At 35.2% G+C, this 19781-nt stretch overlaps 1 protein-coding gene across 2 annotated transcripts in view; it reads right to left on the bottom strand.

Annotated features, from left to right (window-relative positions):
- Window positions 1-2271: 2271 nt before the first annotated feature.
- lt (vacuolar protein sorting-associated protein light) overlaps window positions 2272-19781 on the bottom strand; it is a 111783-nt gene continuing 94273 nt past the window's right edge. Inside the window, exons 16-17 of one of the 2 annotated variants that reach the window (XM_089093683.1) lie at window positions 4383-4501; window positions 2272-2645 (exon numbers count right to left, since the gene is read on the bottom strand). In XM_089093683.1, coding sequence (XP_088949809.1) covers window positions 2595-2645; window positions 4383-4501 — 170 coding nt within the window. In that variant the 3' untranslated portion in view covers window positions 2272-2594. Of the gene's footprint in view, window positions 2646-2865; window positions 3097-4382; window positions 4502-19781 lie in introns of those variants that run through there. The other variant, XM_089093694.1, reaches the window with a different exon arrangement.

Raw genomic sequence — 19781 nt, 5'->3', positions numbered from 1 at the left:
CTCTTAGTATTTATTATTTAAATTCTGGAAAGATATTCCATTTTTTCTCTAATTTCTTTATTATTAACTATTTCTTACTAATATTTTCTCTTAGTATTCATTATTTTAATTCTGGAAAGATATTCTATTTTTTCTCTGTTTTTCTTTATTATTTACTATTTCTTACTACTATTTTCTCTTAGTGTTTATTATTTCAATTCTGGAAAGATATTCTATTTTTTTCTTTATTATTAACTATTTCTTGCTACTATTTTCTCTTAGTATTTATTATTTCAATTCTGGAAAGATATTCCATTTTTTCTCTGATTTCTTTATTATTAACTATTTCTAACTACCATTTTCTCTTAGTATTCATTATTTTAATTCTGGAAAGATATTCTAGTTTTTCTCTGTTTTTCTTTATTAAAAACTATTTCTTACTACTATTAATCTCTTAGTATTTATTATTCCAATTCTTGAAAGATATTCTATTTTTTTTCTGCTTTTCTTTATTATTAACTATTTCTTGCTACTATTTTCTCTTAGTATTTATTATTTAAATTCTGGAAAGATATTCCATTTTTTCTCTAATTTCTTTATTATTAACTATTTCTTGCTACTATTTTCTCTTAGGATTTATTATATTATTTCTGGAAAGATATTCAATTTTTTCTCTATTTTTCTTTACTATCTACTATTTCTTGCAACTATTTTCTGTTAGTGTTCATTATATTAATTCTGGAAAGATATACTATTTTTTCTCTGCTCTATTTTCTGTGCTATCGATAAATTGGTTTCTTGAGCACTTTTCTTTACTAAGTTGCATCTAACTATCTCGCAATTTTTAGTTTGGAAAAAACTATCTACTGGAAAAGAAGGCAATGGAGTCAGGCACAAAATTCATTATTCCAATAAAATAAAAACTAATATTTATATTCCTTTGTATCAATCAAGGTAGTTCCGTTAAACATACTCATCAAATCGAAATAGAAAAAAAGATGAAAACTAAGAGAAATTAAAAGAAAACTATAGGAAAATACAGACACTAAAAAAACAAACACACCCGCACACAAAACACTTCGCACGAAAACACAACTTTAAACATTCGAAAAACACACATACATAAAAGACTAATTATAATAAATCCTTAAAAAATTAGAATTGTTTTTATTAATCTTTAGGTAAGAAAAGTTAAGGAAAGGTATGGAAAAGGTAAGGAAAGTAAGAAAAATTGGTCACAATTTTAGCAAAAAGTGTTTTGGCAGATATCCCAGTGAAACAAAAGCGAGTCTATCATTGCTTTACATCAATGCTGTTGTATATACATATGGACCTCAGAGTTGTTGTTCAATTAATTCTGTAATTTTTATGGCTTTTGTATTAACCTAAATTTCAGAATTATTGTTTGTCTTTTTTATCAAAAAAAAAAAAAAAATTATTATTACCTGTTTCTTCTTGAAAGTTACTGTCTATTTTCTTACATTTTTTATCATTATTTTTAAAAACGTTCCAGTGTGTCAGTTCAAATGCAACATAATGTAATTCTACGTACTACACACAGAAAGCTGCAGCCATGCTATTCAGCTGCACGTTATGAATTTAAATCTTAGACTAAAATGCTTTCCTTAAAATTTACCCAAAAATAAAATGATGAAAGCATGAGATACCCACAAATTCGATCCACAAGATCATAATTGTCTCATCATATCTAATTAACCAGAGCCCCTTGGAAGACCAGAGGCACCCATTCACAAAATTGTGGAGAGGGAGCCAGGATTTTTTTTTAATTTTTTTTTTTTAATGAAAATATATGAAAATTGTTTTCAAAATTTAGGGGATAAGATAATTTGTTGTTTTACTTTTTTTGTTAAAGTATCATAAAAAAGTTATTTTTTCTTCTCAATAGCTTGGAGGGCCAATTTTACCATCCCCATTTAGAGTCCCTGTGGACGAAATAAATAAAAAAAAAGCTTATACTCTTTTGAAAGGACAAGAGAAAGAACATTCGCCTCCTCCCCCAAACAGCAATTTACAAGTCTCCTTACCCCTCTCCCCCCCAAAAAAAATAAAATTTTATTTTTAAAAATCTAGGAGGGAGGATAAGTTGCTGTTTCCAAATTTTTTCAATAAAATACCAAAAAAGCTTTTTTCTCAAAATTTATAAATAAAATAAACCTAGAGTACTCTTTTGAGAGGACAAGAGAAAAGATATTTGCCTCCATCCCCAAACACACATTTACAAGCCCCTTTAACCCCCCCCCCCCAAGAAAAAAAAAATTATTATCACTTCACTCCCCCTAGGAGTGACACAAAAGCGAGTTATCTCTCTTGTAATGTTCGGCATCCAACTGATTTTGATTGTAAAATTACTTCCAGAGAATTCCTGGGTTCAGCTACTTGTCCAGTTCACCTATATCTTGACAGTTACTATTCTGGACTTGTCCAGTTCAATGTTGCATTCAAGTATCTTTGAAACAAGACAATTTAAAGCATTGTTCACCAACCAAAATGCTCATCACTGATCACATTCGTGTTTTCGTGTTCTGCATATCGTGTTTTCTTAACGACGGAATACACTTCAAGACACACATCGTTAGCTAATATCCGTGTGTATATCAAAGGATTGGCAAATCGGTAGGGTCAAACGTACAAATCAAACACTTAACCTGAAAAAGAGTGAATAAAAAGCGAAAAATAGCAATGATTACATTAGCCTATCAAAACTTATATTTCCTATGAAGATTCCTTAATTACGCTTACATTACCCTTTCAAATTCACAGAAACATTAAGCCAATTGCACGACTTAATTCACGTTTACTATTCCTCTGTGTACATGCTTGGATCTTCTTAAAGTTTCCTATTTTGATCGTTTTTACTTTAATGCATTTAGTACTTCAAAAGGAAAAACACAATGGAGCATGCAAAACATAATACTGTAGAAAGTCAACTTTCCGGCCATCCTCGAAGAGCCGTCCTGACTGAGTGGTTAGCGCGCTAGATGAAAAACCCTTTGTCCGTGAGGATAATGGTTCAAGTCCTGGCGCCGCTGGTTATTTGGTTTGAACGATGGTGACTCTGTAAGCTCAGCCGGAGTCAACCCAGCTCTGAATGAGTACCTAGAGAAATCTGGTAAATTTAAACAGTAAAGGTGTACGAAAACACGGGATGGCTGCCCCCCCCCCTCTTGCACTTCGCGGCTGAAGGTCCATGAAAAGGTGATCAGCACGACCGGTAGGGATTTTAAAATCCAATACCGTATATTTTATCTTACATCTTGCCAGTTATATGAATTCGCGATTATCCGGACAACCAACCCCGACCGATATTTTTCAAGTCTTGTTACATAATATGCGATTTCGTGGCATGCGTACAATTACAACTTGCATCGGAAGGACAAGATACTTATATCGTTGGATTCACTAATTTCATATTTTTTTTCCTATATCAAGCTAGAACTAAGATGTAACTTTGGGTTTTTCGTTGAGAATGATCTAGACTTCAAATAAGCTATTCTCCTGACGTAAATCAAATGAAAGGAGAGTCAGTAAAAATTCCACTTTTTTTCTTAAATGAGCAAATGACAATCGAAAAAATAATAAGTATTATAGCGCTAGTCAGTAATAATGATAATAGTAAAATCTCATAATAGTAATGATAATAGGACAGACGAGACGAGCCCTGAATATTCACGAAAAATTTCTAGATTTTCTAAAGAATTTCTTATATTTGTGGCCAGACTTATTCCACGGCACAGAATATAAGCAACTCTTCTCGATGTCAACGGTCCCCTCAATATCGTCTCGAAGTTACGTAATTTGACATGATTTCTAAAGCAATAGATGGGGTCATCTAAATATTTAGGAAATAGGCCCGGAACTGGATTTCAACAGAATTGTATTTTAAGACAATAGAACGCAATCATTGTTACAAAAATAGTTGTAACCAAGTAAAGTGCAAAAGACGCCTCTTAGTAACCAAAAGTTTAAAAACGCAAGTTAAAAGAAAAAACTGTCTTGTAAGAAAAGTCGACACTACAATCTTGCCTTATTGAGATTTGGCATACAATGTACAACTCTATCTGCACAAGCATGTTAGTATACAAGTAGCCTATACATAAAAGTAGCTTATAGGCTATAGGTTACCCTACAAATTTTTAACACAGTGTTTTTCATAAAAAAAAAGTTGCATCAGGTTCTTTCATGATCTGAGCCTGAGTTGCAGCCTTGTTTTTTTTTTACTTCTTCGGATGCTTAAATTTGATCAAATTTTTGCAACACATTTGCAAATTTTGCTTCTTTTTGCAACACAATAAAATCAACTTAACCTTATGATATTAAAAACTAAATAAATTTACAATTATAATTCGATTACCCAATTAGACCTGAAATTTAGCCATTATTACCTGATCGCCTAGGCAAGGCTTATGAAAGCTGTGATGACATTTGAACACCACGATATCCATTAATTTTTTTTCATCCTGCGCTATTAGCCTCTGAGAACATGACTGACAGGTTGATATACCTGAAAAAATAAAAAAATGCTAACATAACTTCCCGGGAGGGGCGCTAATGGTGCACTTGCATTAGTAATTTCGGTACTTGTATGAAATACCCCCTGCATCTCAAGTTGTTCATGCATTGACACATTGTAAACCGGTTTCTTTCGCTAGTTTCTTTCAACTTAACGTAAGAAATGACAAAGAGAATTGGCAGAATAGATGGGAAATATATAGTTTTGGCTATATATTTGCATATTAAGGGGGGTGGGGGTAAAGTATCTGGACAGTGCGAAGTCAGAAAACAATTTTTACTTCATAATATCAGAATAATTGTAGCTAATACAAACAGTGGCGTCATTCAGGGGGGGGGGGCTTGGGCTATAACTCCACCCTGATTTTAGGAGGGGCCCCGATTCATTTGTCACAATTTCTGTCAATTTGATTTGAACTGTGAAAGAAACAAATTGTGTAAAAAAGTGTTTTCAATTAAAACAAATCCGTTTCTAATATAGTACTTCACAGTACTTCACAACAATATATTGTGGGCTCCATTCCCAAACATATTTATTTATTATTCCTATTTAATATATTGCAACACATTTTTATTGCCTTGTTGTTACAGCCACGGTGACCAACATTCATTTCAATCAATTAATTGACCCCGGATCGGTAATAAAATACTTACATGTCGGTTACGTTATTCTGGAGTAGTGGTTCCCTCTATAAGGCCATATTCAGGGGGGGGGGTATGGGTTTTGAACTCCCCCCTCCCGAAATTTTTGTCTGACTTGTAAAAATGTAGCAAAAACCAATAAACATTTTCTTATTCGTTTTTTTAGGGTTTTTTTGTGTACCCCTCCCCCCCCCCCAAAAAAAAGATATCCTTGTTTAAAACACCCCGACAAAAATTCATGGATACAGCCCTCCTTCTCTATATATACCTATTTTGTACTCTATATTTCTTTGAGTCTGTTTGTGAATCTGTTCTGACTCATGTCTGAGTCGTGTGTGACTCAGGTCTTATCTGTTCCTGGACTTTGTAAAAAAAAAAAAAAAAAAAAAAAAATTTACAATGGCGGACTTTTTGCGCTCCTAGCAGCCATAGGCATATTATCAAACAGTTCGTGGTAACGAACTGTAAGTAAGGAGCGACCCGGCTCAATGGTAACCGAAACTCTAGAAAACGGGTTTTTGATACCAATAGATATATCAAAAGAATCAGATTTCAATGCTGATTTCAAACATATAACTTTCATCAAGTTTAGTGCTACCCATCAAAAGTTACGCGCCTGAGAAAATTTGGCTGATTTTCGAAAAAAGGGGGAAAGACCCCTAAAAGCTATAGAACTTTAATGAAAATCACACCATCAGATACAGCGTATCAGAGAACCCTACTGTAGAGGTTTCAAGCTCCTATCTACAAAAATGTCGAATTTTCCATTTTTTGCCAGAAGAAAGATCACGGATGTGTTTTTATTTGTTTTTTTTGTTTTTTTGTCCCCAGAGGTGATCGTATCGACCCAGTGGTACTATAAGATCGTAGGAAGGCTCATTGGAACTGAAATTTAAAGTTCTAATGCTCTTTTTAATTGACTAAAAAAAATGGAGGGCAACTAAGCCCCCTCCCACGCTCATTTTTTCCCCAAAGTCACCCGATCAAAATTTTCAGATAGCCATTTTGTTCAGCATGGTCGAAAATATGATAAAAATGTCTTTTAGGATGACTTGATCCCCCAAAGTCCCCAGGGGGAGGTATTAAATTTATTAAATTTACTCAATGTTAACTTGTATTTTTGGTTATTGGTAATTATACTTTCTTTTTCTGATTTTTTTTTTTGTGGTTGGTGGGGGAAGGTGCGGGTGGGGGGCTATATGGAAGGATCTTTCCATGAAGGAAGTTTTCATGGAGGAAGGAAAATTGCCATGAAGGGGGCGCCGGACTTGCCAGCATTAGTTATTGGTTATTGGGACGTATTCAACAATATTCAGCAAGGATTTTTTCTGGAGGGGGGGGGGCTAGAGTCGATGCTAAATCTGGAAAAAAATTCCAGGTCGGAAGGGTCGTGGGGTGACGTGAACGAGAGCTTACTGGGCCGCCGAATTTCCAATCATTATTTAAGAAACAATCAGAAGCTAAGTAAAAAAAACAAGTTTTTTCAACTGAAATGTAAGAAGGAATATTAGAACTTAAAACGAACAGAAATTATAAAGTATGTGAGGGGGTTCTCCCCCAAGTCAATAAATCACTCTTTACGCTACAGTTTTTTTTTAGTTCTTTAAAAATAGCTATCTATTATAATTAAACGGCATTTGTGATTCAACGGTTTGTTAATCAAAATTTTTTTTAACTTTTAACGTAATTTGCTTTTTATTTAATAAGTGTATAACCCCTTCATATACGTAATAACATATACTTAATAAAAAAAAACAATAAAAAAACAAGCGATACGGCTCAATAGTAATCGAAACTTTTAAAAACAAAATTTTGATGTCAATAAATGTATCAAAAGAATGTGTTTATAATGCTGATCCTAAATATATAAATTTTATTAAGTTTAGTATTACTCATCAAAGGCTACGAGCCTCAGAAAACTCACCTGATTTTTTAAAGAGGGGGAAACATCCCCTACAAGTGAAAGAATTTTAATGAAAATCACACCGTCAGATTCAGCGTATCAGAAAACCCTATTACATAGGTTTCAAGCTCATATCTGCAAAAATCTGCAACTTTGTATTTTTTGCCAGAAGAAAAATATACGAATATAGAAGTTAGTTACGTAAGTTAATTTGTAAAGACATCCATTTAGCAAAAGAAAAGTAAAATTTTTATGCAAATAAAAGCTGCATTAACTAAAAAACGATCAGAAATTAAATAAAAAAAACAAGTTTTTTAAACTGAAAGTAAGGAGCGACATTAAAACTTAAAACGAACAGAAATTATTCCGTATATGAAAGGGGCTGTCCCCGCCTCAACGCCTCGCTCTTTACGCTAAAGTTTTTTATTGTTTTAAAAAATAGAGTTGTGAGAAAGTCAAAGTTTTTATTGTTTTAAAAAATAAAGTTGTGAGACAGAGTCAAACTTTAGCGTAAAGAGCGAGGCGTTGAGGAGGGGACAGCCCCTTTCATATACGGAATAATTTCTGTTCGTTTTAAGTTTTAATGTCGCTCCTTACTTTCAGTTTAAAAAACTTGTTTTTTTATTTAATTGTTAATAGATGCCAGACCGTATAGGATTTTGCAAGCTCCTTGTGCTTTTTCTTCTTTGCCTCCAGTCAACACGTTAAATTTGAAATTTGGTTTCATTCAAAACGGCTATTTCATGAATTTTATTTCTGGAATTGTATTGATTTAGCTTCTTGAATTTTGAAAAAAATCAAACTGAGAGTTTCCAATCATTAATTTTTTTTAGATTTCAGGAAAGATAAGAAAGACAAGAAAAATGCATTATATAAAAGAGCAATTCAAAGAATCGATACAAATCTTGAAGGACGGTACTTAATCTCACAAACCAAAGATCATAACAAAACGAGAATATGAAGAAGGACAGGATTTATTAATAGGAGAGTTAAAAAGAAATTTTACCAACAATCAAAGACCAAATATTTCGATTTCACAAACAAAAGGCTTTATCGACAGGAGGGGGGGGGGGCTAAGCTTGAACCAACTTATAAAAAAAAGTGAGAAAAACATGAAGAAACATAACAAATAAGAGCTATACAAGAACAACCTGAGCAATGAAAGAAGAATTCAGACCTATCAATGAAATGTCAATCAAGAAAATCTACGATTGGGGGAGGGGGATTTACTGTTCAATATCCAGAAGGAGGTGAAAATTTATTGTTTTTTCAATTTTTTTGTGAAAATACCAAGCCAATGTCATTAGCGGCCACTGTTCAGATGAGTAAACTTGTATTATAGCAATTGCACCGCATGCAATTTAAATTAACTGCCATGCTCATAGACTCAACCTTGTGTCGGCTGATTCCATTCACCACTTGAGATGAATGGCATCTTTTTTTTCCACTCTTTAAAAGTTGTACTGTTTCGTTGCGAATAACAATATATGCTACAAACTGTTTGTTAATTCTAAGAAACCCACTGGCATAACTATTCTTCAGCTGGAGAAATCATCTACTACAGATGGGCATCAAGGAGGCACACTTGTGCCTCTATAAAGAGGTGACCCACCACTATGCTAATCGATTTTCGGTCCTAACAGTTGCAGAGAGACAGCGGTAGTTGTATTTTGTATCCCAAGCTTCAAATAAGACACGTGCGAAATTTCAGCCACCTCCAACTGTATCTTCATGGGTAAAAGGGGGCCAGAAGTTTCGACCTTCTTGCCGCAGCCCCCTTTAACGTTATCTGATTGAGCTGAAATTTAGAGGTTAAGCTTTCCTCGGGCCCGGGAGCTTATCCTCAAAATTTCAGCTCAATCTGATCACTCCTTCCCTGTTTTCCAAAAACCAAATATAGCCACTTAAAGTTCAAAAAATTTTTTTTTTGTTATCCACGCCTACAGGCCACAGTTGGCAACTGATCCGGGTGAATGAGGACTCATTCGAAGCATAATTCGACCTGTTAGGGCCTTTTGATATTTTCAGACCGAAAAAATTATCCCCCGAATTTACATTTACGAAAAACCTCGTTTTCCTATAAGAGCCCATGTTAATTTTTCCCACCACAACCCCCCCTTTAACGGTCTCTGATCTGGCTGAAATTGAGAGGATAAGCTTTTCTGGGGCCTGGGAGCTTATCATCGAAATTTCAGCTCAATCTGATCCCTCCTTCCCTGTTTTCCAAAAACCAAATATCAAGTTTTGTGGGGATTTGCTTGCGTCAAAAATAGATTCCACATACTAAAAAACAATTACAATTGTGTCTCTTTAGTACAGCGGTTGATACTCCTGACTGTCAGGCGGAAAACCCGGGTTCGATTCCCCGTCAGAGGAAATTTTTTATATACTGAATTTAAAGTTTAAAAAAGAAACTCAGTTTCTTTTTTAAATAATTTGAAAAAAATTACGTTTTCTAAAGAGTTAAAGAGGCTGAGTTACAAGGTCGACCCTTAAAACGTACAGGGATTAGGAGGCACAGTTGGGGGGCTGTTAAAGAGGCTGAGTCACAAGTTCGAACCTTAAAACGTACAGGGATTAGGAGGCACCCTGTACGACGTGATTTGAGTATTCAGGAATTAAAAGCCTTAACACAAGAGTGTTCAAGAGCGGGGGGTTTGGGGGACGGCAGCCCCCTAGCTTTAACTCCTGACACGATCAGCTAACAGTTAGTCAAGCAATAATAAGTAATAAACTGTACAAAAACGTGCAGAAATTATTTGAAAAAAACTACGTTTTTTAAAGAGTTAAAGAGGCTGAGTTACAATGTCGAACCTTAAAACGTACAGGGATTAGGAGGCACAGTGGGGGGGCTGCCGCCCCCCAAACCCCCAGCTTTCGCAGCCTTTAAATAAAAAAAAAAAAGTTTTTTTAACTGAAAGTAAGGAGCGACATTAAATCTTAAAACGAACATAAATTATTCCGTATATGACAGGGGCTGTGCCCTCCTCACCGCCTCGCTCTTTACCCTAAAGTTTTTATTTGTTAAGAAAAAGAGTTGTGAGAAATTAAAACTTTAGCGTAAAGAGCGAGGCGTTGAGGAGGGCACAGCCCCTTTCATATACGGAATAATTTCTGTTCGTTTTAAGATTTAATGTCGCTCCTTACTTTCAGTTTAAAAAACTTTTTTTTATTTTTTTATTTAAAGGCTGCGAAAGTGGGGGGTTTGGGGGTCGGCAGCCCCCCAACTGTGCCTCCTAATCCCTGTACGTTTTAAGGTTCGACCTTGTAACTCAGCCTCTTTAACTCTTTAGAAAACGTAGTTTTTTTCAAATAATACTGAAATAGATCAGTGAACAAAGTACTGAATAGATACAACTGTATTTTGGCCGTTTTATCAATTACCAGAACATCTAGTGATGGAGAATCGGCAGCTCAGACCCACAAACTTGCAACCAGACTTCATATATTTGAATTTATATTTATACTCCATCTAGCGGAAAAAAATTGTGGAACAAACTATGTCTGTGCAGCTGCAGGAGGCAGACCAAGTTTTCTCTAGAGCTACTAGTCTTATTGTAGGTACGCGAGATAAAATTATAGACATGCGAACTGACCATGGTTTTGATGAAATCTTTCATAAAGCAAACAAATTTTCTTGTGAGTGCAGTCTGAATGAAGACTTTTTGCAAAATTCTCAGAATTATGATTCGTCATGTAAAAGACCAAAGCATGCACAGCAAGTAGCTTCCTGCTGACGTGATTTTGCAACAATCTGGACTATGGGAAAAAGTAATCTTGCTGAAGTGATTTTGTAACAATGCGGACTTTGGGAAAAAGTAATCTTGCTGAAGTGAAAGAATCAACTAAAAATGCTCTAAGAAGGGATAATTTTTTCGCGACAGACAGATTGTGCTCCAAGTTTGAAAGCAGCTTCATGAATACTCTTCCACTGTTAGAGTCAATCTCTGCGATAGATGTCGATTCGCCGCACTTGGATCTTGGATCTTGTGAGAAGAAATATAGACTCATCAAGGAGGCACACTTGTGCCTCTATAAAGAGGCGACCCACCACAAGGTTAAGCGATTTCCGGTCCTAGCGGTCACAGAGAGACAGCGGTAATCGCATTTTGTAGCCCAAGCTCAAACTGAGAAACGTGCAAAATTTCACCCCCCTCCGACTTTATCTTCATGGGTAAAAGTGGGCCAGAAGTTTCGACCCTCCGACCACAGCCCCCCTTTAACGTTGTCCGATTGAGTTGAAATTTAGAGGTTAAGCTTTCCTCGGGCCCGGGAGCTTATCCTCGAAATTTCAGCTCAATCTGATCACTCCTTTCCTGTTTTCCAAAAACCAAATATAGCAACTTAAAGTTCAAAATTTTTTTTTTTTTGTTATACACTCCTACAGGCCACAGTTGGCAACTGATCCGGGTGAATGAGAACTAATTCGAAGCAGAATTCGACCTGTTAGGGCCTTTTGATATTTTCAGACCTAAAAAAATATCTCCCGAAATTAAATTTACGAAAAACCTCGTTTTCCTATAAGAGCCCATGTTAATTTTTCCCACAACAGTCCCCCCTTTAACGTTGTCTGATCGGGCTGAAATTTAGAGGAAAAGCTTTCCTGGGGCCTGGGAGCTTATCCTTGAAATTTCAGCTCAATCTGATCACTCCTTCCCTGTTTTCCAAAATCCAAATATCAAGTTTTGTGGGTATTTGCTTGCGTCAAAAATAGATTCCACTTACTAAAAAACAATTACAATTGTGTCTCTTTAGTACAGCGGTCGATACTCCTGACTGTCAGGCGGAAGACCCGGGTTCGATTCCCCGTCAGATGACATTTTTTATATACTGAATTTAAAGTTTAAACAAGAAACTCAGTTTCTTTTTTAAATTATTTGAAAAAAATAACGTTTTCTAAAGAGTTAAAGAGGCTGAGTTACAAGGTCGACCCTTAAAACACCCTGTCGAGAAAGAAAAGAATAATACACAATCATCTAACAGTTAGTCAAGCAATAATAAGTAATAAACTGTACAAAAACGTGCAGAAATTATTTGAAAAAAACTACGTTTTCTAAAGAGTTAAAGAGGCTGAGTCACAAGTTCGAACCTTAAAACGTACAGGGATTAGAAGGTACAGTTGGGGGGCTGCCGGCCCCCAAACCCCCACTTTCGCAGCCTTTAAATAAAAAAAAAATTTAAACTGAAAGTAAGGAGCGACATTAAAACTTAAAACGAACAGAAATTATTCCGTATATGAAAGGGGATGTGCCCTCCTCAACGCCTCGCTCTTTAAGTTAAAGTTTGATTTTCTCACAACTCTTTTTTTTAAACAATAAAAACTTTAGCGCAAAGAGCGAGGCGTTGAGGAGGGCACAGTCCCCTTCATATACGGAATAATTTCTGTTCGTTTTAAGTTTTAATGTCGCTCCTTACTTTCAGTTTAAATTTTTTTTTATTTAAATGCTGCGAAAGCGGGGGGTTTGGGGGCGGCAGCCCCCCAGCTGTACCTTCTAATCCCTGTACGTTTTAAGGTTCGAACTTGTGACTCAGCCTCTTTAACTCGTTAGAAAACGTAGTTTTTTTCAAATAATTAGCTAATAAGCCGAAAGATTGCTTTGAACTTCGCGATTGTCTGAAGGCAATATGCAAATCTTCATTACTCTGTCTATCACAACAGCTAGCAATGAGAGATTCTTTTCTACATTAAGCCTGATTAAAACCTATTTAAAAACAACGGCGACAGAAGGCTCAGTGACCTGATGTTGATATTTAGTGAAAAGACTCTTGTGAAATTGTTGGATTTCAATGCTATGGTTCATATTTTTGGAAAAATGAGACCTTGTCCGTGCCCCGTGCTGCAAAAAACTGTAAGTCACTTTCCAAACTTAAGTTCTCTCTGTACTCATTAGACACTTTTAAATTACTTCTTACTATCATAAGTCGATTTTGGAAGATACCTGAGCTAACCACCTGTATACCTGTGTATAACCTATATAACCTGTATACCTGCGTATAACCTGTATACCTGTGTATAACCTGTATACCTGTGTATAACCTGTATACCTGTGTATAACCTGTATACCTGTGTATAACCTGTATAACCACCTGTGATACCTGTGCTAAGAAATATTGATCTTGAACAGCTGTGAGCCAGACAATTTAGGGGGCCCACATAGGTTGCTTAGCCCCCCTAGCTCAGAATGAAATGACGCCACTGAACACATCATGCATGCAAACCCACTGTACTTTACCCCCCCCCCCTAATGTGCAAATATATAGCCCAAATTTGCTCCTGAAGTATTATATTTTTATCATTAGGTATATTTGATTAGGATTAACCTAACTTCACTACTGGAGATGCAGGGAGTATATCATACAAGTACCGGAAATTCTCTTTTTCGTGGTGTATATTGTATCATTTTTCTTTGATTTTTCTATACTACTCGATATTCGGTTTGTTAGCTGTTGTTCTACAAACGAGAAATAGATCTTACTCAATAGTAAACGGTCAAAGATGGGGATGCAAAAGTAGAGGAAAGCAAGAAATGATAATACTAAAAGTTAAAATACTGTGATTAGCTATTTTGAAAGCACCTTTGTGTAGACATTAGCCATGTCATTAGACAAAACTTTAAGATAGCCGTACACTACAAGATGTGAAAAGCACTATACAAATTTAGAATTCGAGGCAACACTCCCAAATAGAAATACGGCTTGTTTTAAAGCAGATTATTATAGTCTATAATTTACTTATGACCAACAAATCGAAAACGAAAACAAATAGACGAATTTTCATTTGATGATTAGCCAGCTTATGGGAATGCTTTATAAAATTAGTTATGATGAGCTTAAACTAACTGAATTATCTTACGCTTAGCTTAAATTATTTTCATTAAATTAAAATAATTAATTGCCCTTAAACTAATTAAATTAGCTTATGTTTAGATTAATATAGTCTAATTAAATTCAAAAAAATAATTACCCTTAAAATGATTAAATTATCTTACATTAAGCCTAGATTAATTTAATTAAATTCAGATAACTAATTACCCTAAATAATAATTAAATTAGCTTACGTTTAGCTTAAACTATTCTAATTAAATTAAAATAATTATTTACTCTTTAAATTTATTAAATTATTTTATGTTTAGCTTAAATTAGTTTAATCAAATTAAGCTAATTAATTACTTACGCTAAGCCTAACGTAAACCTAACGTTATCTTACATTAAACCTAAATTAGTTTAATTAAATTCAGCTAATTAATTACCCTAAAAACTGATTAAATTAGCTTACGTTTAGCTTAAATTAGTTTACCTAAATTCAGCAAATTAATTACCCCTAAACCAATTAAATTATCTTAGGTTAAGCCTAAATTAGTTTAACCAAAATCAGCTAACTAATTACCCTAAAAAATATTTAAATTAGCTTAAGTTTATCTTAAACTGGTTTAATTAAATTAAACTAACTAATTACCCTAAACTGAATAATTAATTTACAATGAGCTTAAAAACCTAAGTGCAAATGTTCTTCACTTAAACAGTAAAGCACCTCTTTTACCTTCTTTCAAAAAGTATAGAAAGTTTCTATCATAATTCTAATTTGGATCAATATTATGTTTTTATATGTTTAATAATATCTTTTTTCTCTTTTGTCTTTTTTTTATTTTTTTCGTTGTGTTACTCCGTAAGTGTCATGAAATCCCACAGTATATAGTATCGCAGCATTTTGTATTTCGAGCTCACAACAGCATTATCTAATACAATAGCTTATAAGAGGAATAAATAAGCTTTTACTACATTAAAAGAAAAAGAAAATTAATAAAAAAAGAAAAATAAATAAAATAAAATTGCATATATAACAATAGACAGTAACTCTTGATTGAAATAAAAAAAAATAAATCAGAATTGAGTGGATAATATAACGCCCACTGAAGGAAACTTAAAAAATAATTCCTTTAGGAAAAATGATTGCAAAATATGCACAAGAATGTTGACCTATCAAATCGTGTTGACCCAATATTCTCCAATGTTTCTCTTCCGGTAACATTACACCTTGTCATTTATTCATATAGTATGAACTACATACAATAACAGCTCCAAAAACGACAATAAAGAGGGGAAAAGGAGAACCGTGGGAAGAAAAACAAAAACGAAAGCCTCTTTTCATCAAAGAGTAAGTAGCAATATGCAAAATAAACAGCTGAGCCTTGATCAATCAAATCGTGTTCACTCAAGTTCGTCCGATTTCCTTGTTCCAGTAACATTGTAACTTCTCAGTTACTCATATAATGAGCTAAAATAAAGGCAATAATGCGCTAACAAAACGAAAAGAATAAAAAAGCGACAATGGAAAGGAAAAAAGGAAAAAGAAAAATCGTGGGATGAAAACAAAAATGAAATATCCTTGTCATCAAAGGATATGCAGGAATATGTAATATACAAAGCAGAGCCATCATCTATCAAATCATGTTAACAAAACATAAAAAAAGTATATGCTTAAATTATGATTAAAGAAGCATATGTTCGTACTAATTTCATGTGTGTTTTCTTGGTCATATTGACCCTCTAAATTTCTTTCTTACATCACAATCAAACCCATTTTGATTTTATATTAAAATATCTTATTATTGTGCAAAAACGTTAGTGTAAATTTTTATACGAATACATTCCTGAATGTCCCTTTCCTGAAAGCATCTTGGCAAATTTCAGTCGAAATATACGTGCACTGAACACAAAAGTTGAGTCATTACACTGCTAGTATTTAACAAATAACTCTACATGTCAGCAGTAAGCCATTTGTGGTTCTGGCTTTAAAAAAAAACTAATTAAGCTGCTAAACTTTAGGTTCTTTTTAATTATTCAGTTTTTAATATTTCATTTTATTCTTCATAATGCTTGTTTTTTTTATTATTCATCATTTTACTATATCATGTTATTATTTATTTATTATTTTTTCCATTTTATTTGGGGTTGCCCTCAAATATATAAAGTTTCGAATGAAATAAATGATTAATTTTTCTCATTAGAGGGCAGTGTGATTATATTTTCACATTTAATGAAAGTTAAGCTGAAGATTAGGATTAGATCCAAAATTTGTCAAAATCAGCATTGATACCAAGAGCTCCAATTTTTTCCAATTTCCAATTTTTCAAAAAACTCCAAAAAAAGCTCTGAGATTAAGAAAATGGGTATAACATATTTTGGAAAAAGAATAACTGAATAAAATAAAAGAAAGCAAATTGAGTCAATGAATACTTCGATTGAAGGGATGGAGTGTAGTTTTTTTTTCCAATATTACCACAAAACATCTTTTGAATTAATGCGTCCGGTTTTACTCGTTGGATTGTTGATCTCATTTTATGTTTTTATAATGGATAGACTTTTCAAAAACATAAAACTTAGTAATGTCGGAAAATTGAGCTCCCCTTCACCCTTCCATGAGTCAAAACACTATAAAGAGCCACACAAAGCCACAAAATCCAAAATATTTGCAGGGGAGGAGACAAGGCCGTATCCAGGGGGGGGGGGGGGGACCGGGTTTGAACCCCCCCCCCCCGAAATTTTTGACCGACTCGAAAATAAGTCGAAAATTAGTAAAACCTAGGTAAAAATCAATTAAATTAGTCGAAAACTGAGTCAAAAATTAGTAAAACCCCCCCAAAAAAGTCAAAAATTAGTAAAACCTCCCCTGAACAAAAATCCTGGATACGGCCCTGGGAGGAGATCTTTCAGAAAATCTACCGGGAGGGAAAAACCTAATTGTCACAAGATTTTGAGACTGAAACTTTAGGATTAGTAAATAATACGAAAGCTGATTTAATAATTAGCAAAGATCTGATAGCAAAACGTTTGTTATCAGAAAAGAAGAAATATACTCACAAATGACACCGCCTAATTGGTCTTAAATCTAACTTCCGAATTCTATGGGAATTTTAAGGATCCAGATAATAAATAAAAGTTCAAATAGGGATAAAAATTCTTTTAATAGACAGTGTTTCACAAACAGTGATAGAAATTCACAAAAAATACCAGATATTTCGGTCACATAGATAGATAGAAATATCTGGTATTTTTTGTGAATTTATATCACTGTTTGTGAAACACTGTCTATTAAAAGGATTTCATATCTCTTTGAACTTTTATTTATCGTCATGGAAAGGCAGTGTGGTCTCTGAAATTATCTGCACTTTATGCTAATCGGGGGACAGGGAATCTTCTCTCAAATGCCAAAAGTACATATAAAGCACAAGGTTTATTAATTTTCAATAACAATTGCCACTTTTCAATAAGCCTTTAATTAATCTTTCTCATATGACACTCTACAGACAGCTCAACAAACTACGAAACTCCTTGCTCCACAGGGACAACAAAGACTTCATTGTGGGTAAAGCCGCTGAGCTCGAGCAAGTTGCCCAAAAGAAAGACATAGGCGCAACTTTCAAGATCCTGCGAGAGATGACTGGCCAACATGCCATGACATCCACAAGCCTGAAAGCAGTGAATGGAGAGACTATATACGATCAGTCTCAATGTGTTGATCTCTGGGAGAAACACTTTAGTAAGCTGCTAAACTCAGATCTGCCCGACTGCATTGACCCAATGCTTATTGCCGCTGCTGCAGAAGCTACCCCTGCCCCCGACGGCGCCGAATTTTTTCCTAAGGAGATTAATTTGGGAGTGAGGAAACTTGAAAACAATAAAGCAGCCGGCACCTGTGGCATCACTTCAGAGATACTTACTACGGGAGGCCCTGCAATGATACCTTGGCTGCAGATAGTGTTCAGCGTAATCAGGCGCACTGAAATTATACCGTCAGACTGGAAGAAAGGAATCATCGTGCCAGTGTTTAAGCGCAAGGGCAGCAAGACTGATTGCAGCAGCCACCGTGATATCGCCCTACTCTCTGCTCCTGGAAAGTTATTTGCAATGCTCCTGTTGAAACGTGAAACAGATTCATACTGTTAGACAGATCGTTGAGAAGACACTGGAATTCAACAAGAAAGCTTACATAGCTTTCATTGACTTTCGTTCTGCCTCTGACACTGTTGACAGGCAGTCCCTTTGGCTAACCTTGAAGGCTGCGGGCCTACCAACAAAGATAGTCAGCCTCTTTAAAGAACTCTACCGCAGCACAAAAAGGGCCATCCTTGTTAACGGCAAGCTTTCTTCTTCCTTCCCCATCAACAATGGTGTACGGCAAGGATGTGCTACTGCACCTGAGCTGTTTAACTGCGTCATCGACCACATTTTGAACGAGACTCGAGACGCTCTCCGCCACTGCCTCCGCAGTTGGGCTGCAAATCAATTGGAAGAAAACGAAGATACTGCCCATAGAAAAGACCGCATTGGTGTCACCCTTAACTGTTGTGATCAATGGCCAAACTGTTGACGTGGTAAGGCAATTAACTTATTTCGGATCAATAATATCATCAAATGGCACACTTGACGCCGAAATCTCAGCCAGATCAGCCAAGGCGAACTCTGTATTTGGACAGCTCCTGAGAGTAGTCTTCCACAAACCACAAATTAGTTGCCTTGCAAAAGCCCATATCTACAACGCCACAGTCTCAAGCATCATGCTGTACTCTTCTGTGACATGGCCAATAACCCAGACACAGCTAAAAAAGGTCTATGTCATTCAAACTAGACACCTACGTCAATTTGAAGGCTTCAAATGGTATAACAACATCCGAAATACTGAGATCCTGAGGACCTTCAAGTTGGTGAACCTCTCCTCCCATGTAGAAGCTCGTTCTCTAAGATGGTACGGCCACTTACTCCGCCTCCCGCCAACTACCCCTGCAAGGATCATATTGGACTCCAATCCCTCGATTGTCTGTAAACGTCCTCAAGGGAGGCCGCGCACCAGATGAGCTGATGTTATAAATCAACGCCTCTTCAACCGCAACTTCGATCCAAATGAGGCCCCGTACCTAGCCCTTGACAGGGCTGCTTGGAGAAGACTGACAGCGCTGTCAACTAGTTCCCTCTACGCTGGCGACCCTGCTGAGCAAGAGCGATAAGTCAAAGTCAAGTAAGTCAAAGTCATATTCATTCTCAATACCAAACTCATCACACGCGAGTATTTTCTTTCCAAATATATACAGGTATTTTCGAAGACCACACTGCCTTTCCATGACGTACAAATAACAGTTCAATAGGGGCAATTTTTTTAATTTGACAGTGAAACAACACATAAAATTTTGGATATTTCGGTCACATATACAGTGGCCTTAATCAGCAGATGAAATATATAACCAAAATTTTTTTGATGTTTTACTGTCAAATCAAAGGATTTGTTCCTATTGAGCTGTTGTTTGTACATTCTAAACATATAATTTAGAATTCAAATTTAATTCTAATCGATCTGGAGTATTTCTGGAAGTTTCCGTAGATTTGAGGTCTTCTTATTCGTTAGGGTATGCACATCCTTCAAAATAGAAAATTCCATTGAATAATTATTATTAATCAAAAATTACCCTGAAAAAAAAATCATGTCCTTTTGACCCTTATTTTTCCGGAGAAATACGGGGAATCGGGGGGGGGGGGAGGACTATTTAGAATAAAAACCACAAGCTGGACTAAAACGCATAAACAGCGACGTTTTATCCCTATATGAACTTTTATTTATGGTCATGGAAAGGCAGTGTGGTCTCCGAAATTATCTAGGATCCAGATAGTTTGTGGCTTTACCTAAACTATCACAGGATCCTATTACAGGAACTATTACAGGATCCAGATAGTT

This window comes from Artemia sp. Qi Xiang Cuo, chromosome 1, assembly GCF_049724085.1.
Source record: "Artemia sp. Qi Xiang Cuo chromosome 1, ASM4972408v1, whole genome shotgun sequence".
Taxonomy (NCBI): domain Eukaryota; kingdom Metazoa; phylum Arthropoda; class Branchiopoda; order Anostraca; family Artemiidae; genus Artemia; species Artemia sp. Qi Xiang Cuo.
The sequence above is the reverse complement of the archived record's forward strand: the minus strand, read 5'-3'. Positions and strand labels throughout refer to the sequence as shown.